Source organism: Narcine bancroftii, chromosome 3 (genome assembly GCF_036971445.1).
Source record: "Narcine bancroftii isolate sNarBan1 chromosome 3, sNarBan1.hap1, whole genome shotgun sequence".
Classification (NCBI taxonomy): Eukaryota; Metazoa; Chordata; class Chondrichthyes; order Torpediniformes; family Narcinidae; genus Narcine; species Narcine bancroftii.
Window position 1 is genome coordinate 284,638,601 of NC_091471.1, and position 27,830 is coordinate 284,666,430.

The following is a 27,830-nucleotide window of genomic DNA, read 5'->3' on the forward strand; positions in this document are numbered from 1 at the left end:
GTCAAAAAGTTTGGAGGATTAACTGGGCACTGTAAATTGTGCTTGCTGTATGTTAGAATTTGGGAGGGAGTTGATGGGAATTGGCGGCACAGTTAGCATAGCAGTTAGCTCGATGCTATGACAGTGTCACTACCTATTTTCAATCTGGTGCTGACCGCAAAGAGTTTGTATGTTCTCGTGTCTGCGTGGATTTTACCCAGATGCTTTGGTTTCCTCCCACCCTCCAGAACGAATGGAGTTGTCGGTTAATTTGGGTGACGTGGGTTTAAATGGCTGGAATCAGCTTCTACCATACTGTGAATAAAATTTAATTTGAATAAAATCTGATTTGAGAACAAATGGTTGCTTGATGGTTGGCACCAGCTCAGTGGGCCAAAGAGGTGTTCCCATAATCTCTGCAGTGTTAGACAAGGGTGTGGTTGAAGGATGGAGTGCAAGGACAAAACAGGGAAAGTTTGCAGAAGCTGGGGTCAAGTGCAATATGCAAACGTGCTGGAGAAAATCAGGTCAAGTAGCATCACAGAAATTAGACAGTAACCAATGTTTCTGCCCTGGGCCCTTTATAAAGATATGAAAAATTTTTTTGAGACATGGAGGGAAGACCCTGATGAGAAAGAATTGATTTGGCTGAATGTATTATTTCATAAATAACGTGGGGTCACTGGCAAGGCCCACCCCTTTTTTCAATGAGAAGCTAGCCATACGCTACTAACTTGAAACCCTGAAGTCCCACCGTGTGGTTGGGAGGGATTTCGTGCCTATGGCAGTGAAGGAATAACAGATTGTATGGTTCTGGCTGAAATGTTAACTATCCATTGGCTTCTAAGTCCCTCCACCATTTTGTGTGTTGAACAGCAGTATACTTGGAAGGGAGCCTATAGTTGTCCCTGTGCATGGGTTCTCTCTTCCAGTTACAGAATGAACCATTTGGGGCTTTTGTCAGTATGGCGCAAGCTAGAAACTGAAGTAATTTTATGGCATAGCCATGCTGTTGTCCAGATGTGCTGGTGATGGAAGGAATTAATTTTCTGTGGCACATGCAATGGCATGAAGCAGCGATTTGTTTTACATGGTCTCAAGCTGAGAAACACCTCAAAATAGAAAAAGCTGTTATAATTCAAATTATCAGGATCAGTTTCTAGCAATGGTGGAGAAGGACATGCACAATTCATGGAGGGAGGAAGAGTAAACTTGTGTCTCAGCACTTGAATCAAACTCCTTTGTCTAGTTTATAATAGCTGTAATGAGATCATTACTGAACCCACCTTGAACAGGTTCTTGTTCTAACTGTTACAGTGACTTTGTTTTGATGACCTCTTGGCTACTTACATACAGATCACCACTCTCCGACCTCTCCACCAAGTCCTTCAGAACAATCAGACAGCCTTTGAGGCAACTGCTTTTTCTGTAGTGCACTTGCTATTGTAGCTGAAATGGACCAAGATCCATTCTTGCACTTGCCCTTTAAGAAGTAGTTATAATGCTGGCCATTCATGATTTTGGCTCCCTGAGGAGCAATGCATTTAGCATTGTATGCATTCAGTATCATGCAATTGAGCAGCTTCAGTGTACTATTGGAGTCAGAAATACCAATGGTTTTGTCTTAGTTTTCAGAGGTTGAATTTTGACACTTGCAGAAGATGGTGATTTAGGACAAGGTTAAGGAATGAATTATGCTACTGATGGGTGAAGTCATGTCTATTTATGGTTATTGATTCTTAGAGAGAGGTGACATGGATACATGTCTTTTGGTCCACTGAGTCTGTGCCAACCAGCAATAACCCATTTTACACCAATCTTGTTGAACACCAGTTTATTTTCCCTATTTGCATGGACAGGTAATGGACTGAAGAGACTGGAGAGTTATTTCTTCCATTGGCTCTTTTCTAAATTTGTTTCTCTGAATATATACAGCAAAATCCCTGTTGTCCAAAATTCAAACAATCGGCAAAATAATTGTGGAAAGTAAATAGGAAAAAAAAATACAGAAGTTTAAAATTAGTGTGTCTCCCCATTCGTTCACCAATTGTGCCACGCGCAGTTTCAAGCAACTGGAAAATTCACTTATCTATCATCTACCAATCCCCATATGTGCTGGATACCTGGGGTTCTACTGTAATGCTACCTTGATTTTGTTCAAGTTTTGCAAGGGCCATATTTCATCAGTTCAGCTCAAGGTTCCTTTTATTATTGTGTAATAATACATAAAAATGTAATACATATGATATACTTCAACTTTTGTCTACCATAAGGCAGACAAAGAGTCATCTTGAGCATTGCCCAGCTCCCCTAACAAGAGGAGAAAGAGAAGCAAAAGCGTCCCTTCAAAGATGCTGAATATCTGTGGATTAACCTCCAGTGCTCTTGCAGCCTCTACAGCTGCACAGACCTATTCAAACCAATGGCAACCCAAGCTCCCAATACTATCAAGGCACTTTTTTTTAATGGTTTTGTTGTTCCATTTCACTGCTGCTCTTTTATTCCCCTTGTCTTAAATATTCTGGTGCAAGGGTACATAAAATGTGATATTTCATTGGATTACGAACTTGGTGGAGTGAAATTATGTCATGTTGTCCTGGTGTTGAGCACGAAGTTAGAAAGCTGCACACCAACTAAACTCAAACTGTGTTCCAATAACAGTTGATGTCTTTGAAATGAGTTGATGTTCCTAATACCTTTTTTTTCCTTTGGGGTGGGTGGGCATAAAACAGACAAGGTCCAGGGGTCGTCAAAGAATGTCTTACAGCAGAGACCGAGGAAGAGATTTTGTGTCCTTTGATACGCTAATAGCCATAAGAGAGCGTGACCGAGAACGACGCCTGGACCACTGGAGAGGTTGCTGGGAACATGACGGATACAGGTTGGTACAATGCTGCATCTAATTAAAATATTCAAAACCTCGTGTAGAATGACAAAACTCTCAACTTTTCCTGCTTATTTAAATACATTGTTTGCAACATCTGTGAGATATAATGTTTAGAATGGATGGGAAATGTATAGGGAGTGCATGTTTACAAGATTCAGAGTATCTGAAGAGAAATGGAGTTGACATATCGGATCTATAATCTTTAGATCTGGGAAGAAAGTGAACAAGTTGCAGAGAAGGTTGATGAGTGGGTGATGAATAAGTCAAAGGGATATCTATGTTAGAATAACATCAAGGATACCTTGGATAAATAATATGGGTCTTGTGACCAACCATGTCAATAGGGCAATTACTAGGTAGCAACTGAGTAAAAGTGAGATGTGTTGGCAAATTCAGACACTAGTTCCCACTTAAACTGTGCTGTCTCTAATCAGTCCAAGTACATGTATAACTTCTTCCTTGGAATACTCTCCAGTTAACTTGCCAACCACAGATGATTGGCTGTTTCCAGGCTTGTCCCTGCAGTGCACTGGCACCTCACCTGTAATTAATGGCAATCTCTACAATCTCTGCAAACAGCTGCAATTTACCACATTGTCCTTGGATATATCTGACCAGGCCCATTAAAAAAAATGGAGCAGGAATAGGCCATTCAGCCTGTCAAGCCTGCTCCACCATTCAATGTGATTATGGCTGATCTGATGATAGGCTCATCTCCATCTACCTGCCTTCTCCCCATATTCCTTAAATCCCTTACCATGTAGAAATCTATCCAATCTTGTCTTATATAGATTTACTGGGGTCGCCTCTGATGCTTCAACAGGCAACGAATTCCACAGATTCGCCACTCTTTGGGAAAGCAGTTTCTACTCATCTTTGTCCTAAATCTACTGAATCTTGAGGCTATGTTCTCTCATTCTGCTTTCCCCTACCAATGTAAACCTATCTTATCTATGCCTTTCATAATTTTGTATCTTTCTATAAGCTCATTTCTCTAAATTCCAGTGAATACAGTCCCAGATGACTATCTCTCCTCATAGGCCAATCCCTATAATCAATCTGGTTAATCTGTACTGCCTCCAAAGCCAGTACCCATTCCTCAAGTAAGGAGAGCAAAACTACACACAGTACTCCAGATGCAGTGTCACCAGTACCTTGTGACCTCCCTGCTCTTAATTTAAATTCAATCCCTCTAGCAATGAAGGCCAACATCTCTTTGCCTTCTTGATAGCCTACTGCACCTGCAAACCAACCTTTTGCAATTCATGACAAGCCACTCCTAAGTTCTGCACAGCAACATGCTGCACTAGCTTACCATTTAAATAAGATTCTGATCTTTCATTTTTTCAAACTGGATAACCTCACATTTGCCAACATTGTGCTCTATCTGCCAGACCCTTGTCCACTCACTTAACCTATCCATGTATCCTCTGCAGAATTTGCTTTTCCACTTAATTTAGTGTCATCAGCAAACTTAGATACACTATACTTTGTCCCCTCTTCCAGATCATCAATGTATATCATGAACAATTGCAGCCCCTGTGCTGACCCCTGTGGCGCACTGCTCACCACCAACTGCCAACCAGAAAAACATCCCTGTACTCCAACACTTGGCTTTCTATCAGTTAACCAATCCTCAATGTATGCTAATATATCACCCCCAATTCTATGCTTCCTTTTCTTCTGTGTAAGTCTTTTATGAGGTGCCTTCTGGAAATTCAGGTAAACAATGTCCAACTGCTCCTCTCTGTCTTTTGCACTTGTTATATTCGCAAAGAACTCCAGTAAATTTGTCAAACATGACCCGCCTTTGCTGAATCTATGCTGTGTCTGCCTGATAGATTCATGTAGCTTCAGATGCCTCACTATTTCTTCAAGCATTTTCCCAACTACAGATGTTAAACTAATCGTCCTACAGTTACCTGCCTTTTGCCTATATTGAGTGGCACATAGCAGTTAGCGCAACATCAGGGCTCAAATCCAGCATCATCTGTAAGGAGTTTGTATGTTCTCCCTATATCTGTGGGTTTTCCATGGAGGGGAGGGCTCCTGTTTCCTTCCACCATTCAAAATGCACCGGGGTTAGTAGGTTAATTGGGTGTAAATTGGGCGGCATGGACTCATGGGCCGAAATGGCCTATTACTGTATTACTATTAAAGAATAATGTTGTGACATTCGTCGTCTTCCAATCCAGGTTCCATCATGATTAAAATGGAGCTCATCCCTTTTAAACAGTTCCTTCCTTCACCAATATTGATGTCAATTTCCCATGAATTGGAACTCACTTCTCCCACACCAATCCCACATTCATTTAACACTCTAATCTTCTGGACCCTTCGTCAATTTGCACATGGTTCAGGTAGTAATCCAGAGATTACCACCTTTTTAATTCTGCTTTTTATTAACTTGGACCTCAAATTCCCTCAGCAGAATCTCTTTTCCTGGTTCTGCCTACATCATTGGTACCCACCTAGATCACAACAACTGGATCTTTCTTCTCCCACTGCAAATTTCTCTACAGGTCAGATAAGATGACCCGAACCAGGACATCGGGCAGGCAACACAGCCTTCAGCTGCTCTATCACTGTGATGTAGAGAACTTTAGTCTATTCTCCTAACTATTCTATTTCCAATTACCACACATTCCTCTTTTCTCCCTCTTGAATGGCTTCCTGAGTCATGGTCAGGTTACCCAGGAGATTTGTCTACCTTCGAATGCAACAAGACTTTTAGCACATCCTCAACCTTAATGCTGACTGCTCTCAAGATGCTATCGTTGACTGTTCCAAGTTTCCCAGTCCTTATGCCTTCACATTAAAAACAGTACTCATTAGTCCTTCTTCCATCTCTTGTGGCTTTAGAGAGTTGACTGCATTGAATCCAGAGGGGTTTCTTTTTAAAAACAATCTGGTTCTTTTCCCCTTCATGTACATAAAATCTTGGGATAATCCTTATTATCTGCCAGTGCCATCTCTTGTCCCATTTTTGCCTTCCTTTTTCCTTTTTTAGTTTGCTCCACAGTTCCTGAAACTCCTCCAGCTATGCATTTGTTCCCAGCTGCTTATACCAGCTCCCTGTCTCCTTGCTCTTGAGGGCCTGAACTTCCCTCATCATCCAAGCCTCCTTACACTTGCATGTCTGACCCTTAACTCTAACAGGAACGTGTATGGACTCTTGTCAACACACATTTAAAAACATCCCATTTTCCTAATGTTCATCTTTCTTCAAACAACCTGTTCGTATCAACGAAATCCTGTCTTAAACCTTTAAAGTTTGTCTTGCTCCAATGCTGAATTGTAGCTCACTCACTCTCTCATATGGGAGTTTTCAATTTCTCTGTTGATTAGCACCTCATTAGTGCAAAAGGTTTAGAAAGGACAGAATTTGTTAGGTGTGTCCAAGAAAAATTCATGACACATTATGTGGACAAGCCAACTGGAGGAGAAGCCTTTCTGGATCTATGGATAAGGAGTTTGTAAGTTCTCCCCATGTCTGCATGGATTTTCTCCAGGGGCTCTAGTTTCCTCCCACCCTTCAAAAATATATTGGTGTGAAGGTTAATAGGGTGCATTTGGCCAGCATGGACTCGTAGGGCCGAATTGGCCTGTTACAGTGCTTTATGTCTAATTTTAAAATATTTAATTTAATTTTGAATACCTGCTATATCCAGTATTACTCGTTCCTTATCATAGATTCAGAATTGCCTTGTCTGCAGAAAGAGTGATAGTAGATGGAACGTATTCTGCCTGGAGATCGGTAGCTAGTGTTCCACAAAGATCTATTCTGTGATCATGCTCTTTGTGATGTAAATGACTTGGATGAAGAACTAGTGGAGTAGGTTGGTACATTTGCAGATGATATGGAGGTTGGAGGTGTTATGGATAGTGTAGGTTACAACAGGATATTGACAGAATGCAATATGTTACAGATGGAGTTCTATCTGGAAAAGTATAAAATGATACGTGGCCAATGGCAGGATTCTTACCTGTGTGGGGAAGAGGTCCCATACAAATTGATAGGTTGGTTAAAAAGGTGTATTGATGTGCTGCCCTTCATTGGTTGGGGGACTGAGTTCAAAAATGAGGAAAGTTGCAGCTCCTTAAAATTGGTTAGACTATACCTACTGTATTCATTCAGTATTGTGTTCATTTCTGGTTGCCTCATTATAGGAAGGATGTGGAGAGGTCAAAGGAGATTTGCCAGGATGCTGCCTGGATTGGAGAACATGTCTTATGAAGGAAGGTTGTGAGAGCCAGGGCTTTTTTCCTTTGGAGCAACAGAGGATGAGAGATGATTTAATAGATGTGTATAAGATAATGAGAGGCATTGGTGGACAGCCAGGATGCCAATGGTCAATACTAGAGGACATCTGTTTTAGATGAGTGGATGAAAGTTTAGAGATCTCAGAGGTAAGTTTTTGCATAGAATTCATTGCTGTGGGTTCTGGTGAAAACTTGTATAATAGGGAAATTCAAAAGTTTCAGGCACATGGATGTAAGAAAAATGGAGCATTGTGTGCTGTGAAGGAGGGAAGGGTTAGATTGAAGGCAGAGTATGTTTATTTATGTCGGCACAACATGGGCAGAAGGGCCTGTACTGTACTGTTCCATGTTCAGTCTGGGAGTGAACTCTGAAAAGCAAGCATTTTTTTAAAATCTACCCATGAAATTTTGAACAATATGGTTGGATGTAAATGAATTGTAAAAATCATAGGAGTGAATGATTCAACACCTTGAGTCTGCACAGGATGATTTTTCTTTGACAGCTATATCCCAAGTCTATTAAACTTTGTTAAGACCAAGCAAATATATTGATCAAAAATTCTGTTGATGACTTGAAAGCGCCACTTCACTTCACTGTCTGGCCCTTTTAGGAACAAATTTCAGTTTTGTACCTCTGTGCAATCCATAATTTTCAGTTTTACTTTTATTCTTACTCCACATCCCTTCCTACCTCCTAACCCCAACACATCTGGTCTCCCAGTCGATTAAAGTTTTAGTGTGCTACATTTTCCAAGTTTGACTTCAAATGCAAGGTATTATGTGAATGGATAGTGGCATTCCACTATCCAGACCGTTGTCATTAAAATCTGTGCGGAACAACTGGCTGGATTTGATGTAGACATTTTTAACTTCTACTAGCTACAGTGTGAAAGATTTCCAGCAATAAAATATATTCACCTCAAAAGAAGCATAGGATGTCCTGCCTCAGTAACTGTTGGCCTGTGGTGCTTGCTTCTATCATGAAGAGTGCTTTGAGAGGTTAGTTATGGCACTAATCAACTCCTACCTGAAGAAGAATCTCAGAAAGGTAGCCAGCAACATAAAGAATCTTCATCACACCAGTTACAATCCCCCATCATTTTGGTGGTAGTGCTTGTATTTTGTATAGCTGTGCACATGTTAGTGTTGATTTGCTGGACTGGTTACAGAAGAACCCTTTTTACTGTGCCAGGTATAATGTAATGCTAAACTAGAATTGAACAATAGGTACTGGATTGGTCTGGGTTCAAGAATAGAAGTGAATAAAGTAAAAACTACCCTGATGGGTCATGAAGTATGGACAGATTGGATAACAATGCTGAAAATGACAGCAAATTGGAAAACGATAGTAGGTAGTATCAGAAATTATGTGAGTGTAAGGAACTCAACTGGCTGGGAGAGACTTGGCTGGGAAAGAAAATTAAAAATAGGAAGAAAGCATTTATAAAGGGTAAGAATAGGCTAAAACATTGCTTGTGCATCTTCAATAAAACAGACTATGTGCGGTTTAGGAACTGGAGCTGAAGTGTGTTAGGATAATTGGTATTTGGGAAATGACTTGATGAGCTCATGGGAAAAAAATAATGAGCTCATGGGCAAAAAGGTGAGAGAGTGCAGTCTTTGTGCAGTAGATAGGAATTTCCAAAATATTATTACAAGCTAAATAATGAGGCTTTGTGAAACGAATGCTGCGTGCAGATCCATGGGAAAAATTGAGGTGGCCCCTGTGGTTTGCAATGAAAAGTTCAAGAGGGGCATGGTGGTGAGGAAATGTGAATTAAGAACTCTGAAAGGGGGAGGCCCTTTGTGAGGGGTGTAGACTCCTACCCAAATAATTTGACAAGCATGTGAACCTGACGGAGTAGGAGTCAGCTCCATATTGTTTAATTAATTAAGATGAGGATGTAACAGCTAATGAAGAGAATGGAAAATCACAAGAGATAACGGAAACATTGATTGGGAGGAGGGTGTATAGCAGGCATTCTTAATCTTTTTTTGGCAATTATAGACCCCCCCCCCTCCCCCCAAGGACTCTGCTCAAAGTTTATGGGTCCCATTTCCTGGGATTCAGCCGCCAGTTTTTTGTTTCTTCCGTTCTTCTCTCCTGCCAGCTACATAAAAAACCATTTATGTTACGTAAGGTGAAAAGAAAATAAGGCTTTTGCTTAAATGTGCTGTGGCCGCTGGGTTTTGGGGGAGGGGAGGAGTGTAAGCCCCCTCACACCCCTCTTTGATTAGGATGGCTAGTCTAGAGGAGTGTTTGCACTTCTGGAACATGTTCCAGGCTACAGGTGAGGCCAGCTCTGCTGCTGAAGAGAAAGTTCAAGAACATTGCAGTGAATGATGAAAATAAGGTCTGATCTGGATTACATTGCCCAATTTTTCAGGAAGAAGTTTGTATGGATAAGGGAAATGCAGTGGAACAGACCAAAATGTTTTCAAATCTGACACAGAACTGATGGAACAAGGGAACTTTGTTTGTTTTGTGAAATTCAAGCAACCTGGTGCTTTGTTTTTATAGCCGAGAACGTGAAGCATGGGACCGTGAAAGTCGACGGGAACGTGAAGGCAGAGAAATGCTGCAAAGGGAACGAGATCGACTGCAAATTGAGAGGATGCGACTTGAAAGAGAGAGACTGGAGAGAGAAGCACTGGAGAGAGAGAGATTGTTCATAGAGAAAGTAAGTAAAAAAAAAAAAGTTGCAGATCAAATTGTTGTAACAACATAAACAGCAAATGGAATGGCAGTAGATAATTGGATGTACAACTACCCAGTTGTATGTAAATCAGTAGCATGTTATATAAATATCCTGAAGAGGGGGAAGAATGTGAGGTATGCAACTTTACCGCTGATACGTAAAAATAGATAGAAGAACAAATTGTGGTGAAAATGTGTGAACGTGTGAAAACCTGGCAAGTGGCGTTTAATGCAGTAAAGTGTGAGATCAAGCACTTTAGAAGAAACCAGGTGGCAGCCTACTACTTGAATGAAAAGAGATAGGAAATACATGAAGAACAGTAAAATTCCCATTATCCGGCATCTACGGGGATCGTGGATGTCGGATATGCAAATTTTCTAGTTAACTGAAGCTCACTCTTCCAATGCCTAATACTTCCTCATTAAAAATACACTGTTTAATAGACAAAATACAGTGAAAAAATCATCAATATTGTAGTCTTTATGAAATTCCAGTAACTGGGCCAAATTTAAATTCAAACCTCAGGTTCTGGCACTGTATTGCTAGCCTCTACACCCTTGATGCCATCATAAAAAAAACCCTCCCCCAAGTTTACAGATAAAGCCTTACTAATATACCTAATACCAATAAAAATAAAGACACTTACTAGATGAGGTTACTTTGGGCGAGTCATCCCTGCAGTGAGCATCATCAACCGGCTCTTCATCCTGGTGTCCCAGTCCAGCCCTCAGTGCCAGCTGACTCACCTCTGCCCAAGTGTCCCAGTCTGACCCTTGGTGCATCTTCCCCGCGCTGGCAAGCTGTCTTACCTCCAAGCAAGTGTCCCACTCTAGTCCATGGTGCACCTTACTCACTTTGGCAAGCTGACTCACTTCCACACAGTGTCCCGGTCAGGCGCTTGGTGGAACCCGACTCACCTCCACGCAAGTGTCTCAGTCATGCCCTCAGTCCAACCCAACTTACCTCACGCATGTGATGACGGCAAAAGGAATGCATGCGTATTGAGGGGCATCGGTAGTTCAGCGGGGCAAACTGTGTAACACTGCTCCCCCCATGGGTCCATCACCCAGTCTTATTTATTTGAAATTTATTTATTTCCTAGGGGGTTCATTTTGTTGCTATCTTGAGTTTTCAGTTGATTGAATTCCAAAAGATGGAAATTTTACTGTACTGTTCATTTTGGTGTTCTTGTTCACGGCAAAGTTATAAGCATGTCCTATTAAGAGGGGTTAGGTGGTTTGGCTCTATATTAGAGATTAGAAGAATGATGGCTGATCATATTGAAACTTAAAAGATCATCCTAAGGAGACATGACAGGGAGATAGTGTTTCAAGATGGGGACTGGTCATTTAAAAGTGAGTTATTTAAAAGTCTCTAGAATTCTCTATACCAGTGAGTAGTGGAGGCTGGATCTATTGAAGTACTTAAAATGGAAGTAAATAATTTTTTGAGCGATCAGGAAATTGAGGGCTATGGAGATCTGGCACAGGAGGTTGAGGTCTGTGTTAGATCAGCCATTGTTGGTTGAGCAGGCTTGAGGGACTTGGTGGTCTGCTTTCTTGTGTTGTACTGAAAAGAAAAACCTGGGTGACAAAGACCAGGACTTAATGAGCATGTTCTGTTTATTGAATGAGTAGGGCATCCATTTCACCAGGAAGATCCTGAGGTATTCTTGGCTCAGATTGTGATTGGCTTTAGGAGCTGCTTAATCATCCAAGGTGCCCACTTCTCCTTCAATTGAGAAGTTTCTGGTACTCATTGTCAAGGTTTGTGGTCAGTTTGAGTAATCATGGGAGTTTCCAGGCTTCAGGCATGTACTTAGTTATAGTTATGGTTTCAAAGAAAATTAATTTATTGAACATTTAAGATGTGAAATGATTCAGAATCCATACCATATCCATATATTAAAATATTTCTTTAAAGAATAGGGTAAAGATTTTACTAATCTGAGCAAGATGACATCATTGCCCCAGATATAAATTGGAAAATAACCAAGATTGATTTCTCATTATCCATCGTCACAAACGCTAAAGACTGGTTTAACTGCAGTGCTCCTGCATCAGTTGAAAACTTACTAATGCGATTATTTGTATGAGGAATCTGATGCCTTTTAGAACTGTTAAATATGAAGACTTTCAAGTGAAAAGTTGTGATAATATGCATTTGAAAATGACCTATCTGCTGATATTTGTAAAAGTTTTGAGATTCCACACAAGATTCTCAGATGATATTGTCATGTACGAAAAATCAGCCAGAAATTAGTCAATTGACAACTGTAATTGGCATCTTGTGGGTTGGCTTCGTAAGCTGTTTGCAATTGGAGTAAGAAAGTATATGTTTACACTGACGTGTGTTATTCTATACAGGAAAGGAGACGGGAACAGGAGCGAATACGTCGAGAGAAGGAATTATTCTGTGAGATGCACTATGATCAACCTACGAGAAGGTCTTACGATAGGAGTTACAATAGGGGTTACGAACGATCTTCAGAAAGGCCATATGAAAGATCATATGATAGACCTCATGATAGGTAAACGGAGCCATTGCTTCCAGATATTGCATAAAGGGATAATCACTTCAATGCCTTTGTCCTCCAAGTGGTACATTGAAGCTCTGTACAAACCAATCGTATCTTTGTTAGTGGCAACTGATTTTAGCAGGGATATTCATGAGGTGCTCAAATTAGTTGGTTGTCTGATATTTGAGAAAAGTCTTTAGCTTGAATTCCTCAAGATCAAGCTTGTTGGATCACGGGTAGAATTTATTTGCAAACAATAATTGTCTTGACTTCATCTATGATGTAAAGTCTATGACAGCAAGGAGTATAAATTATGGAACTTGAGAGCCTATCATGGTACAGCTTTATAAAAGACAAGCCTGAGATATTTGGTAAGATGAGAATTTAATGTCATATATACAAGTCCAATGTCCAGATACTCTGAAATTCCTTCTTGCTTCAACAACAGAGATACACAAAATACACCAACTGCAATGGCATAAATTATCACAATATACTAAAACATAAAGAAATAATGTGAAAGGCTAGATAATAAAAACTCGGTTGCAATTAGTACAAGAAAAATAAGTGACTTTTCAGATGCACAGACAGATCTTTTGATCTTGAATAGTTTATTGTTAGGGTAGTATGGGGAAGTTGTTGATTGTGTTGAGATATGGAGCATGGAAGCAGGCCCAGCTTGTCAGTGCCGAATAATGTGCCCTACAGCTTAGTCCCACTTGCCCACTTTAGATCCATCCCGCTGCAATCCCCTACCGTCCATGTAGTTGTTAAAGTGTTTCTTAAAGGTAGCTAATCTGCCTACCGTCACCACTTTGGCAGCTCATTGCATGTGGCCACCACTCTGCGTCAAGAACCATCTCAGTATTAAAATCAGGATTTATTGTCATGAAATTCGGAGTTTGCAGCAGCATCAATAGGTGCAGACGTGCATATTATAACTATTTTACAACATTTACTCTATAAAAAAAATAGTAGTACATAAAAATTAAGGCAGTGCCTTTGCTTCATTGATTATTCAAGAATCTGACGGCAGCAGGGAAGAACATATCTTTGTACAGCTGAGTGCTCGTCTTTAGGCTCCTGTATCTTTTCCCTGATGGTGGCAGAGTGAAAAGGGTATGGCCTGGGTGGTGGGGATCTTTGAGGATGGAGGCTGCTTTTTTATGACTCCGCTTCATGTCGATGTCCTCGATGGAGTGAAGTCTGATGCCCGTGATGTTGCAGGCTGAGTTAACAACCTTCTGGAGTTTATTCTTGTCCTGAGAGTTGGCGCCTCCATACCAGGCAGTGATGTAACCTGCCAGAATGCTCTCCGTGGTACACCTTTAGAAGTTTACGAGAGTCTTCAGAGATGTACTGAACCACCCCAGAGACCTCACAAAGTATAGCAGCTACAAAGTCCCTTCTAAATCCCACCCTTTCACTGTATAATTGTGGCCTTTTGATTTGGCTTCTTCCTTTCTGATAAACAGAATCTCATTATTTACCTTATCTATGCCCCTTATTATTTTTCAACCTCAATAAGATCCCCCTCTCAAACTTCTGTATGCTAAGGAAAGCAGGATAAGTCTTTCCAGTCTCTCACAATAACTTTCCTAATTCTTGAAACAACTTTGTAAACCTTTTCTGTACACTTTCCAACATTATAAATATCCTTTCTATAGTTACTGCCAGGTGATTCTGTTTTGGCTCATGTACTAAATAGGACATTGGCTGACCTGTGCATTATGATCTCAACATTCCATTCCTTAGTATTGTTCCTGGCCAGTTGGTGTGATTGCAGCCTTCCAGAAGCCTCGTGCCAACGTGTATCAGTGATTGTAAGATCTCAAACAATTGAGAGTATCTGTCAACATAAAGGCTAGAAATTCCCCAACTCACTAAACTCTAACTTATTCCCTTCAGATTCTGCTCAAAATTTATGCTCCCCTTCCCTGTGAAGCAATCATTTAGTTGGTGTCTTGTGTACTTCTTTCCTACTGACTACATAAAAAAACATGAAAAATATTTATGTTACTTGAGGTGAAAAGGTTTTACTCTTAGTATGACAAATGTGGCTTGTGATTCCAGAACAAACAAATAGGAAATCATTCTTTTTGAACATGCAGGAAAGAAGAAAACATTAACATATATATTACAAAAAATGTTTTTAAAAGACCCTTAGAGTGCAATAGTTGTATGCAATGAGTCTTTACGGAACCTTAAACATAAACTTAAAGATGCAAAAACTTAATAAAAAGAACTTTAAAAAAATAATTCTTCTAAAATGAAAATTCTATTGAGATGCTTGAGCTTGATGATTCTGTGCAAGTTTTTTGATATCAGGTTCCCAATTGGATAGGGCTAGTCGAAGGATACCTCTTGTAATATCAGGTCTGTTCCTGGATTCAAGGAAACGACTTTGCAGAATCCACATTCAACTAAGTATGTTGAGGGAAAGGCAATGAAAAGTAGTTTGGCCTTTTCCCATAACTTTGTAAATGTATTCGGCAAATCACTCTTAAATCAAAAATCTTTTTAAATTGATTGATTGAACTTGCGGCATGCAATTATATCACTCTGAAGAGCAATCAAACTTTCGTGAATTTTTGCATCAACATCTGTGGGTTGTTTCTTAAACGGATCTAATATCTAGTACAGGATTTTGAGATTACGAGCCCAGAGGATCCCAAAATCCACCAGCAATGGATATTCACCAAAACAAATGGTTACTTAAACAAAAGTTGCTTTTAATTATCTTTAAATATGAAAACATATTTATCACTATTGACTTAACTCACCTAACTTAACCCCCTTCTAATTCTAAGTGCACGTGTATGTAATGTGTGTGTAAGTTCAGAAATGTTCTTTGATTCACAATCTAATCTCATTTCTCATTCGTCCAAGTTCACTGGTTGCAGGCAATTCTTATATTGTGCACAGAATTTAACATTTATAAAGTTTACCAGGGTTTGGTGCTTGAAAGGTAAATGGTTACTGCTGAGGAAGGTTCTTGTAGGTTTTCAGAGAGAGAGAGTTGTTGTACGATGGACACTCAGCTACTTCAATATCTTGCCGAAGAAACTTGCCCCCCTCAGGGTTCTCCAGATGATAACCTCTTTCTTTCAGGTCACCACAGAGTTCCTTCTTGTTTCACTTATTCCAAGTGAAACATGAGACAGCCAGTCCTCTCCTCTTGCAGGGAGACACTTTCCTAATTTCTGTGATGTTACAGAAATAATCTGTTTGAGTGTTGGCTTTGTTTCAAAATTATCCCGAATGTTTTGAAGTAATCCAAGGGTTAATCTTCCTTTATGTAGGTTCTCTAAATGTTGTTTGAGCTTGCTTTCATTTAAAAATGTATTAAAACAAATCAAATATTTAGACATAGAAGGGTTTTGTGAAGATATAATGATGAAACCATATGATAAATATTCCACCGAATACCTGCTGTTTTGCTACTTTTTTTGCCAAGGAACTTGTGGGTTAAATTATTTCTGAAAGTTACAAAAATTAATTCTTACAACCCAAAGCTCAATAGTTGGCTTAAATTTTATGGAAAATAATGAACAATACACATCTTCAGTAAAAGCTAGCAGAAGGATAGATTCATAATCTGTCACAAAAACATGAAGCAAAATAAGGGAGCTTGTGGACTCGAGAAATATCAAGCAAAATCTTTGGTCTGCACATTTATTTCTTGGAATTGAAGATGATAGAACAAAAGAGGAAAACTACATGGAAGGCAATTCATAGTCATACCTGGTTCCATGACAGTCAAGCATGGAACAGAAGTCCTGCAATATTACCCCAAGGAAGACCTGGCATTAAGCTAACTTTGGTCATTTACACTGAACCGAACAAATTTGGCATATGCCAGGTCAGTGTGTCTTTTTACACAGCAAGCTGGCATTCTAGGAGCTAAAGAGGTGGAGCATGTAATACAGTGTCAGCATCTAGTATCTCGTATAACATACCGTATTTGACAGCATGTTTGACACACTTTTTTACCCCAAAAATAGCTGGCGGCCCGCTGTCAGTCACCTCACTGGGCATTGTTGTGTTGAGGAAGTAACAGGTTTAAGAGAGACGGATCTGGACACAAGGGTTTGCAATCAAACTTTTATTGACACAACAATTAATAGAATAGCATGGGAAAATCGTAGTGGGAATAAAACGTGGAGCACAGTTTATTCAAGAGCATGGGAAAATACGCACACAAGTTATTAAAACACGCATACATAATTTATAAAAGAGTGTGGTGGTTTTCAAACTTTTTCTTTCCACTCATACCACTTTAAGTAATCCCTGTGCCATAGGTGCTTTGTGATTAGTAAGGGATCACTTAAAGTATTTGAGAGGGAAAAAAAGGTTGAGAACCACTCCTCTAAACCCAATCGTTACTGAAATATTTTGCTTGAGAAAATTGTCATTGGCCCATTTCCTTTGGACTTATGAAACCATGAACATAACGAGTTAATTAGTTACAATTAAAACAGTGGTTTTCAAGCTTTTTCTTTTCACTCTGTCGTTGGGGGTTGGTGACAGATAACAAAAGATAATGTTGGGGGCTTCAGATTGTTCAAACTGAGGACAAACCCATAGACCAGCTTGCTCACAACACAAGGTGACTAGAGACACCGGGGGACAGCTGAGAGCGGGACAGTGGGATCATTGTGGCGGCTGGTCTTTTATCACAATGCCACAGCATTGCCAATACTAATCTCTCCCTTAATATCTGAAGATATCTGTCGGCGCCTGTCTTGAATACATTCAGTAACTGAGCATTCACACCCTCCTTCTTTAGAGTTCCAGATTCAGTACCCTTTCATACATATTTTTTCTTATTCATGAATGATCAAGCCCTAATTTGAAAGACCAACAGCCACCCATATCTGTCCTGTCAAAACCATGAATTATGTACATGTGAATTAAATCATCTCTCTTTCTCCTCCCAGCAACACATCAGAGCTTCTCCCACCTAATGAAACAATGAGTGTAATAGAGGATGGATGTATCACTATTTGACCACCAGCACATTTCACCTCCAGGCATTTCATCTCCAGCTCACTTCAGACTTGTGCATTTATGGGACCATGCATAAACATCCAAGCTGGGCTAAACCCCAAGTGCTTGCCTGTCAGATATTCCCTAACGAACTGGTCACTGTCAGCCAGATTGACTATGCCTTTTACTTTTGCTGTATAATTGCAGTTCAATCTGACAGACCTATCGTCAAATCAATGATGTACTGGGAATGATACCTTGCTGGGTTGGTGCTGGGCCTAACCACCCTTATGATTGCCCTCACCCCTGTCCATCAGCGGTCCACAGCAATAGAGAGCAGGCAGCAGCTGCCGTGAGAGAGTGGGACAGCAGTATTATTAAAAAGATTTTTCCTGTTTTCCTACTTGCATGATTTGTCAAAGTTCTAAATGCTTACCTGTAAATATACCCAAAAAAAATGGTATACAAACACATCCATTCCCATCATGGTGCCGGAATTCCGGATCACCTCTTTTACATTCTAGCACTGTTACTACCTCTGCTGCTGGAAAAAAGCCTGGTGTGGAATTAACCGCCCCCCCCCCCCCCCCCCCACCTCGTGTCGGTGTTTTTTTACACAACAGTGAAAGCGTAAAAGCCTCAAATATCCCAGAATGAAGTGGCTGTGTTAAAGCCTTGTTTTCCTTTCATCTCGCGTAACATATTTTTGTTTCTTGTATGTAGTCGGTAGGGGAGAATTCTGGAAGAAACCAAACTTGTCAGCTTCACAGGAAAGGGAACCCATAAACTTTGAGCAGAGTCCTAAGGGACCATAGCTGCAAAAAGGTTGAGTATGGCTGATCCAGGTCATTCCAAGCTATCTCCAAATGCCTCCAATGTTGGGAAAAAAATCTTGCATTGTTTGGCCCAAAAAAAAAACCAAGGGGGCCATATTCCCCAATTAGAATGGCTGCACTAAAGAATTCAGTCTCTCACAGTCAATGGGGAATGGATTATTAAATAGGCAATCCAGTGTCTTAAGAGACTCTGCATATCTTTCATGTATATCAGCAAGACTATAAATGCTGAAATTAATTGGAGGTGATGCAGAATATAAGATTGTTTAAATAGTCTACAGTAGTTCTAAGAAGGGTAAACATTTCTCCATACAAATCTTGATTTATATTCAAGACTTTGGCATGTCCCAAAATGAAGTTTATCATCACCCTCATACACGTACTCTTTCTGCTTGTGTCCTCCTTGGCATAATTTGATGGTTTTGTCGTATTCATACTTTCAAATAATCGAATAACAATAGTTTGTGGAGTATGTGATGGTCACTTCCTATCAATTCATGTTCAACCATCCTCTGACTCCTTTAAACCAATTAATTGGTAATCCAATTCTCCAGGCTTTTCCCATGCCATGTTTTTTTTCCTGAGTTGGAATTTGAATAAGCAGTATTAAGGAAATTTCCTTTATCAAAATCAAGTTTATCAAGAATTATTTTGCTTTCTCTGGCATTCAACTTCCCTCCTCTTAACCCCAGGCTCCCAAGCACATACATTCTACAATGATCTTATTCTTCTTTTCTGGATATGTTCCTTCAGCCTATAGGTACAACTCCTTTTCTGTTTTACTGCAGGTTTTTGCATAATTGTGAGCCTTTGACAGATCATTGCAGATCTCCATCACTAACTGCAACTGCACTTTTCCAAAATGCACTGAGTAAAAGTTAGCCTAATTTCCATTCATGCGACTACCTGTATGAAATCGAATGCCAGTCTCAGTTCAATAATGGTGACTTTCTGACATGTTTCCTGACTTCGAATTGTCTATCATCACTTCACATGTTGGAACTGCAGAAGCAAGGGTCGACATTGAACAGAATTTTAAAACTTTCTCAGAGAAAAAACAATAGTTGAAAGTGAGAATAAATGCTCTCAAGATAGTTTGCCTATTGTACCATGGCCATTTTGCATCCTAATTTCATAATTTTCTCTGAATGTCCTTGGTGCTGACCTAATAGCAAAAAAAAATCCATTCCAGAGCAGTGCAATTCACAACAGAGCTGGAGAAACTCAAAAGGTCAAGTAGAACCTATAGGAGCTGAAGTTTTGGGCTGGAGCCTTTTATCAGGTACAAGCAAAAGCAGGCGGGTGGGTTGGGGGGGCAGGAGAAGAGGAACGAAGGAGCACAGGGTAACAGGAAAGAGGCCAACAGAAACGGGACAGGACGGTAAGGAAGGAGAGAGACTCGGGTTGACCGAAATTTGGAGGAGTCGATGTAAATGCCATCTAGTTAGTGTCCAGAATATTTCTCCAGTACTTTGGTATATTGATTGCACTATAGTCCCAGCATCTGCAGACTTTGCTGTTTAACTCCATTCCCCAGCAGTGATCTTTTTCACATCTATGCACAAATTTTACTTTTTTTTTCGGATTACCAAAAAATGAGAAGCCTGGCTCTGCCTATGGAAAATCCTCCTGGTTATTCTTGCATTGCACAAAGAAATGTTGCATGTGAAATGCAACTTAGTGAAGAAATAGGGGAACCGTATTTAAAGGTTAGCTGTCTGTTTGGTTTTTCATCGAGGCTCTGTCCTATGGTTACTGTTTACTGAAGTGTATATTTCTGATCTCAGCTCTTTCAGTCGAGATTGGCACAGTGAATCCAGTCGGAAGGTCGATGGGATTCCTGATCGTTCCTGGAAAGGGAGCACGAATGATGGAATGATGTTGCAAGATCATTGGTCAGGTGAAACTCGATAATGGCATTGTGAATAATGTGAAGAAAGAAATTGTTTCTATTTCTGACAGTTTCACCCCTCAAAGGCCACACAGGAGAATCATTGTTTACACTTAGCAGTAGCTAACATTGAACATTGAATTGTTTATTGTCACATGTACCGAGACACAGTGAAAATCTGCTTTGCGTGCTTTTCAGGCAAGTCAGTCATTACAACAAGTAGTGCAAAATAAAACAAATGCAGGGTGTAGTGTTACAATAAGTCCGTGTAGGGAACTGTGTTTCAAAGACAAAGTGCAGGGTTCGAAGAAAAATACAGTTAAAACAGTGCAAGGGCATTATCTTCTACCAATGACAGGTCTATTTAACAGCAGGAAAAAAGCTTGCTGAATCTGGAGGTTTGTTTTCAAACACATTTACCTTAATGAAAGTGGTAATGAAGAGAGTGTGACCATGGTGGGATGAGTTTTTAATATGTTGGAAGCTTTCCTAAGACTGGGATGTATAGATAGTCAGTGGAGGGAGGTGAGATGATCTCAGCTGTGTTCACAACATTGCAATTTCTTGCAGTCTTGGCATAGCAGTTCCCATACCAAGCTGTGACGCATCCAGCCAGGATGCTTTCTGTGGTGTATCTGTAAAAGTTGGTAAGTGACTGCAGGACATGTCAAATTTCCTTGGGCTTCTAAGAAAGTAGGGTTGGCACACTTTCTTGCTGTTACCATCAACATGGTTGGACTAGGACAGGTTGTAGGTTAAGAACCTGAAACTCTCCACCATCTCCATCTTATCACCTTTGATATATAAACGACATATGCTTCCCTCAATTCCCCTGGTCAGTGACCATCTCCTTTGTTTTGCTGAAATTGCAGGTAAGGTTATTCAGACAACAAACTCTTTCCTTCTTGTACTTTCTCCCTGTTATTGAGATCCTACCGACATGGGTGCTATCTGTGTGGAATTTTTCAGTAGCAGTTGTCCTCCAGTGCAATATGTGTAAAATTCGCATGTTCTTTCTAACAACACAAAGGTTTATCTGGTAGATTGTTTCCTCTAACGTACCATAGGCATGCTGATAGATTTATTTGCTACAGTTCTGCAATGTGGAACTGTTGCCTCATAAGTTCAGGAACAAGGGATAGGTCAGGTAAAAGGAGGCATAGATTGGAGTATGAGATACAGGAATACACGAGGAAAATCTGATGGTCAAAAAGATGACAGGTAGGATAAATGAAAATCCCAAGAGATTCTGCAGACATGTTGAAAGGATTGTTAATGAAAGAATTAGTCCCATTGAAGATCAATGAGGCCATCTTTGTGTTAAGCCACTGGACATGGGTGAGATTTTAAATGAATACTTGATCAGTCTTCACTATGGAACAGATCATGGAAACTAAGGAATTGGGTTGTGATATATAGTGACCATATGTGAAATACCAGCGAGAAGGCAATGGTGGCCCTGGGTGCATAAAAATGGAAAAACTCTGAGGCCTGATCAAGTACATCCTTTCACCTTTTGGGAAGCTAGGGAAGAAATTATAGAGGACCGTACAGAGATATTTACATCTGTTTCAGCCCCAGGTAAAGTGCCAGATGACTGGAGGGTGGATAATATGCTGTTATTTAAAAGGGCAGCAAGGACAAGCCAGCGAGAGTGAAAGTTGCTGGACTTTTGAAGGACAAGATCTATATGCATTTGGATAAGCAGGAATTGGTTTGAGGTAGTCAACCTAAGTTTGTGCATGGAAGGTTGTATCTGACAAGTCTGAAGAGCTGACCAAGAAGATAGTTGATGATGCATGTTGTTGATTTATAGATTGCAGCAAATTCTAAGTGGCAGGTTAGTCTGGAACGAGAGTTGGCAATTGGATTCAGAACTGGCTCTGGAAAATCTCGAGCTTTACTTTTCTGATTGGAACTGTGTGACCAGTGATATGCTGAAGGCTCAATGTTGAGTCCATTGTTTTTCGCTACATTTAGATACATTTTTGAGTTAACCAAGATTGAACTCTTCTCATTGGTTAATAAACTGGCTATAAATTTAGTCATTACTAAAAATTAAAGGGTGGGGCAAGAGAATTTTCAGCCTCAGAGAAATTGTTTGTACTTCCAGAAATATTACTGACAATAGCTTTTCACAGAGGTGATAGATACAAAAATGAATGGGGAAACCAGAGTAATGGACTAAGTTTAGTTTCTAAGAAGCTGAGCCAGTGGTATTTCCAATCAATGGTCAGTGGGTAAATGCATGGTATTTCAAAGGTTTAAGATTTCTTACATCTGCCCACCAGTATTAAGTACAATATCAAAATTGTATTGTTTTCCAGTCTGATATTTGGCTATGCTGATATCCTGGAGAGTGATTTTGTAAGATGGCATTACTGACATCTTTTTATTAGGATAGTTTTGAATTTGCTGGAGTGGTAAAGAAAGCAAACAATACAGAATAACTCCGATTAACCAAAATGGTCAGGATGAGCCCATGTTAGATAAACTTTTTGTTTCAGATAACTGGTCATTTTTTTAAAAATAGCCCAGTAGCAACAGCAAATCACGTGTAACAGTGTTTAAACAATAACAAACACCAAGGGAAGGCTTTTTAAGCATGAAATTATGTTTAATTTGCACCAGAAAAACAACCGGAGCAAAGAAACTAAGATAAATGACCAAACACAATCACACTGCTATCTGCAGACCTCTTTGCCATCTCAAAATCCTCAAGTGTTTCTGTCAGAATCAAAATGGTGACTCAGACACCCACATGAGAATGCTGGGTTTAAAAATTTTTTAAGCAGTGAAAGTGAGTTCGGTGCCGAAAAATAAATTTGGATAAATGAGGATTTTTGATTGCTTCAGAAATCCTCATTAATCCGATATTTTGGGAGGCTTTGGATAAATGAAGATTTCAGAGAATCCGATTTTTGGATAATTGGAGTTATACTGTACTTTGTTTTTTAGTCCTAATTATGATTGAAAAATGATGCAAACACACAGCAGGTTACCAATGAAATGATGTTCATAACCTTGCACCAGAAGTGGTCAAAGTTGGAGATGTTGATTTTATTCAAGTTTATTGTCAGAGAGTAAAACAACTGTAGGAGCCAATAGAAGAAAAAACTATTGAAAGGGTGAAATGCAAGGATGATATCGAAAGCATAAGATGGTAGGAAAAGTAAAGACCCAAAAGGAAGTCTTGAAGTGATGTGACCAGGAACCCTGGATGGAAGTGGTGTTGAAACATGCTGTTTGAAAAAAATTAGAACTGAATTTCATTCTGAATTTCAATCTGAAATGATTGAACCTAATGTTTTAATTTAAAATTTTAGATACACGGCATGGTAATGGGCCCTTCCGGCCCATGAGCCCGTGCTTCCCAAATGTACCCAATTAGCCAACAACCCCTGTATGTTTGGTGTAGAGTTCATGAGTTGTCTACCAGTTGGAACTGAGCTCCCAGCAGGTTTCAGACCATGGATTGATATTTGGTATTTTAATAAGTGGCACTACTTAATAAACCTCTGTATTTAATATGGGAGCAATTTTTTTTCCCCACTTTAAACCTTGCCTGTACTCATTATTCATTTAAAATACAGGATTTATATGCTGATAAACAGAAATAAGTCAGAGCTGATAAAACTAGCCTGTATGTTTGTTTTACACCATGTATCTTGTGTAAAATGTAGACTTGCAATTGCTCATAATTGTATACAAGTGTAGCTTCTGTAACCATTTTAGAATGCTTTACAAAATTAAAAGATTTGTTTGGAATTAACCCCACTTGGTGTTTATCTCTTCATTTGAATGAATATTCAGTTTCCTGCCAATTTTAATTTTTTTTTAAGTTTAGACATACAATGTGGTAATGCCCCTTCCGGTCCACCAGCCCATGCCGTCCAAATCCCCAATTAATCTACAATCCCTGTATGTTTTGAAGGGTGGGAGGAAACTGGAGCACGTGGAAGAAACCCATGCAGACGCAGGGAGAACGTACAAACTCCTTGCAGAGAGCGCCGGATTTGAACCTGGGTCGCTGGCGCTGTAATAGTGTTGCACTAACTGGGCCGTCAAAGTGTGGAATATAAACCACTGAAGTAAAACAGCAGCTGATGAAAATGTGAAATAAAAACTGAAAATCAAAGAAGGACCCTTGGTGTTCCGTGGAATTTGTTTCTGCTGAGTACATCTTTTGCTTTCCTTGTCTACATCCATATTCACAATATTTTAGAAGCCCTTTAACACTTCCACTTTTTGGATCTATCATATTTTCTCCATGGATATCCTACCCCTTTGCTGCTTAGTCTCATGCATGAGACCTTGGGCCCCTTCCCTTGATTTTAAAGTTGGTTTTGATCACCAACTGTGTGAACACTTGCACACATTGAACAATTCCTTTTGACTTTTTCAAATAAAATGCCCAACTATGGGAACCATTTGTACCCTAACTCTGGGATTGATGAAACCTTGTTTATTTTTGCCCTACTCTGCTCCCTGGTACATTGACACTGCATTGAGACAACTACCGGTTCTTCAATCCAGAGCAAACATGAACAAACCATGCTTTCTCACAACTGATTTCTTTATCCTCCCCTCCCTCAGTTTAAATTTTCTTAATGATTCACTGTGTTTTTTATGTTTCATGAAATGCTTCCATTTTCATTGAATAGTTGAGGGTGAAGATTATTCACTAATGTCACGCTGTTGCAGGTAATCGAGGCATGTCTCGTCAGTCTGGGGCAAGTTACAGTGGAGGTGGTGGAGGACAATGGAGGTAAGTAGCAGAAAAAAAATACAGGTATTACTTCAGAAAATGTCAACTAGTGACTTTTTTAAAGTTGGAATTTACTCAAAAATTGTTGGTATGCCTAAAGCACAATTGTCATCATTTAATCAGTTGTGTGTTATAATTGTTTAATTTAACCTCTCCACCTTCATAAGGGCTGTGCCTTGTACTTAATGAGATTGTATTTATTCTTGTTTTTTTACTGATATTTTCCATAATTTTGTGAACTAGTCAACCACCTATGACTGTGCTACCATATTATACCAAGATTTTCAACAATTTTAATTCCACTTTATTTGATGCTAGAATTTTCCTTCTATCAGACAGAAATAACTATAAATCTCTTGTTAGGGCAGGAAATACACCTCAGATTATGGGAGAAAAGAATACATGAACCTCATGTTCTCCTTATCCCTACTACTGGAAAATTTTGTTTCATGGTCTTGGTTTACCTATAGTGGAAGGTTGGTATGTCATGCTTCTGCTGATGTAGGCAGCCCTGGGATGTTTCTGATTGTTTCATGTGTCAGTGTAGGTCAAACAGAACATTGGGGGGAGGGAAAAAATACATCACGCTCTTCGGTCTCATTTCCCCAGTGCATTTTACTCATTATGCCCTTGCCCAAGTGGTCTGAGATCTGCCCATTGTACACTTCCTTTGCATGTTGTGTACCTCCGTTCTCTCTTAACCTTCCAAGTCTTTCCTGGTGGTACTAGCCCTGTCATGTGCCAGTACGCGATCTCTCTGCTTCTTGTTTTAGATAGGTTGATTCTTCATTACTTTCTGTATATGCAGATCCTTTTAACACCAGGCTCCCTAATACTCTTCTACTACTCTTGACTTCTCTACCAGAAAACACCAGGAGTGGTTTGATGAGAGCGACCATGAGTTCCAGGAGCTAATTAGTCGCAAACGCAAGGCTTTCTTGGAATGGAAACTCGATTACACTTCAAGGGAAAAGAAACAGCTTTACAGAAACTTGAAGGCTGAGGTCCAACAAAAAACCCGTGACCTAAAGAATAAATGGCGGCTGGAAAGATTTCAGGAGATCCAGCAACAAACTGATAATCATGATGAATTCTTTGACACGTCAGGGCCACGTACGATTCAATAATTGATGTAGGTTTACCAAGGACAGAGAAGCAGTTAGCATCCAGTCTAGGGATTACTATAAAGAAATCCTCAACTGAGGCTTTGTCCTTGACTCCATCCCACAGCCCAATAGTTAATCAGACTTTCCACCTTCAAATCAACAAGCTGAAAAGTTCATATATTTGTCAACTAACATATTCCCTGCTGAAGTTCTCAAGCTGCAGAGAAACAACCCTAATTAACAGTCTCATCCTTTGTGAGGAGGAAGATACGTTGGGATGCTATGATTGAGACTATGTTTAGGAATGGAGACATTTGAATGTGGAAATTGAAAGTGTCTCCCTGCTGCCTGTCACAGGGAAGTATTTGCCAGGATGATGAAATCGCTTCCAGTATCATATTATGGGTTCCATTCAGCTAAAGGCCTAACAGATATGATCGATACATGACCATTCCACGATGATACGCGAGGTGTAATTTCAGCCACTTAGTCACATTTAACCCCACTAAAGCCTTTGTCAATGAAGAGGAACTGTGGAGAATGCTTCCTAGATTTGGTTGGGAGAATAAGGAAAATGTTGGATGTTGTAGGAATGTTGTCTTATAAAGAGTTGAAAATAAGAAAACAGAAATGGAAAAGGAGGAAAGGTAATGATGGAAAAACGGAAAGAGAAGATAAACAAAATATAAAAGGGCTACGCTGAACTATATGTCTTTAAATATTAATGGAATACATAACCAAATTAAAAGGAAGAAACTACTAAATTTAAATGAATAAATGTATTCCATTAGAAAAAATAACATATAGGTTAAAAAATAATATTTAATATTCAAACAAGTATAGGAGCCTTACATTAAATACAATAGCGAAAACCTACCAGGGACAAACATTACCTAAGTTGATGGAAGGAGAAGGAAAGAAAAGAATGGACTCAGTAGAATTTCTGGTGTAATTTTGTTGAATGACAACATTGTCTGACTGGCTTAATGCAACCTAGATTGTATACCTAAAATGGATGAGAGGGGGGGGGGTGGGGGGGTGGTTTGGGAGGAAAGGGGGGGGGGAGAAAAAGTCACTGTATATGTGTGAAAAAGAAATAGTGTATATCATGGCTAATGTGATTTATGGTGTGAAAAAAAAAAATTTAAAAAAAAAAAAAAAGAAATTTGGCGCCATTATATGTCTGCTAACTGATTCTAATAAATCCACAACAGGCCCAATGTCAGATTAGAATGGTATTGGGAAAGATATCAACATGCTACATGTTCCTCAATCTTTCTTGCTGCATTATTGCACCTTATCTCCAACAAATTTTCTTCTGAACTGAAGCTAATCTGCAGGACGAATATGAAAATGTTTGACTTGTATTACTTTGACTTCAGGACCAAGGTCTGCAACCTGGGTTATTGAGCTGCACTCGGAGGCTGAGCTCCAGGTCATGGACTCATTCACTCAGCACACAAGAGAATCTGCCTTACACAAAGCATCCTCGTATCCAGTTCTTGCACAACACTGTTTTCTGGCAGCCAATGCTAAAATTAAGACCCTGGAAAACGTGAATTATTTTTAGATCTTTGTCATCACCTCCTAGACATACAGCAGACATGATGATAAAGTTCACCACTAACTAGTGCACACACAATGTCATTTGAGGAAGAAGGTGTTCACAGATCAACACCTTAAGCTTTATTTTAAAAAAAAAACTCATGATCTACCAGGCACCAAAGATTTCTGCCCTTCTATATGGTTGAGCAGCATGGATTACCATATAGGCACCTCAGACCAGAAGGTACCACTATCACTGTGTCTGCAAGATCCTCCCAATCTGCTTGAAGGTGGTGATCCAACATCACTGTTGCACTGTCAGGTAGCATCCCCAGCTGAGACTCTCATT

At 39.7% G+C, this 27,830-nt stretch overlaps 1 protein-coding gene across 4 annotated transcripts in view; it reads left to right on the forward strand.

The window, feature by feature from the left end:
* LOC138758884 (scaffold attachment factor B1-like) overlaps positions 1-26,880 on the forward strand; it is an 80,488-nt gene extending 53,608 nt beyond the window's left edge. For 2 of the 4 annotated variants that reach the window (XM_069928416.1, XM_069928419.1), the window contains 6 exons: positions 2,712-2,860; positions 9,651-9,810; positions 12,195-12,358; positions 19,959-20,071; positions 24,767-24,830; positions 25,696-26,880. In XM_069928416.1, the coding sequence (XP_069784517.1) occupies positions 2,712-2,860; positions 9,651-9,810; positions 12,195-12,358; positions 19,959-20,071; positions 24,767-24,830; positions 25,696-25,957 (912 nt within the window). In that variant the 3' untranslated portion in view covers positions 25,958-26,880. Of the gene's footprint in view, positions 1-2,711; positions 2,861-9,650; positions 9,811-12,194; positions 12,359-19,958; positions 20,072-23,996; positions 24,204-24,766; positions 24,831-25,695 lie in introns of those variants that run through there. The other 2 variants (XM_069928417.1, XM_069928418.1) reach the window with 2 other exon arrangements.
* The last annotated feature ends 950 nt before the right edge of the window (positions 26,881-27,830 follow it).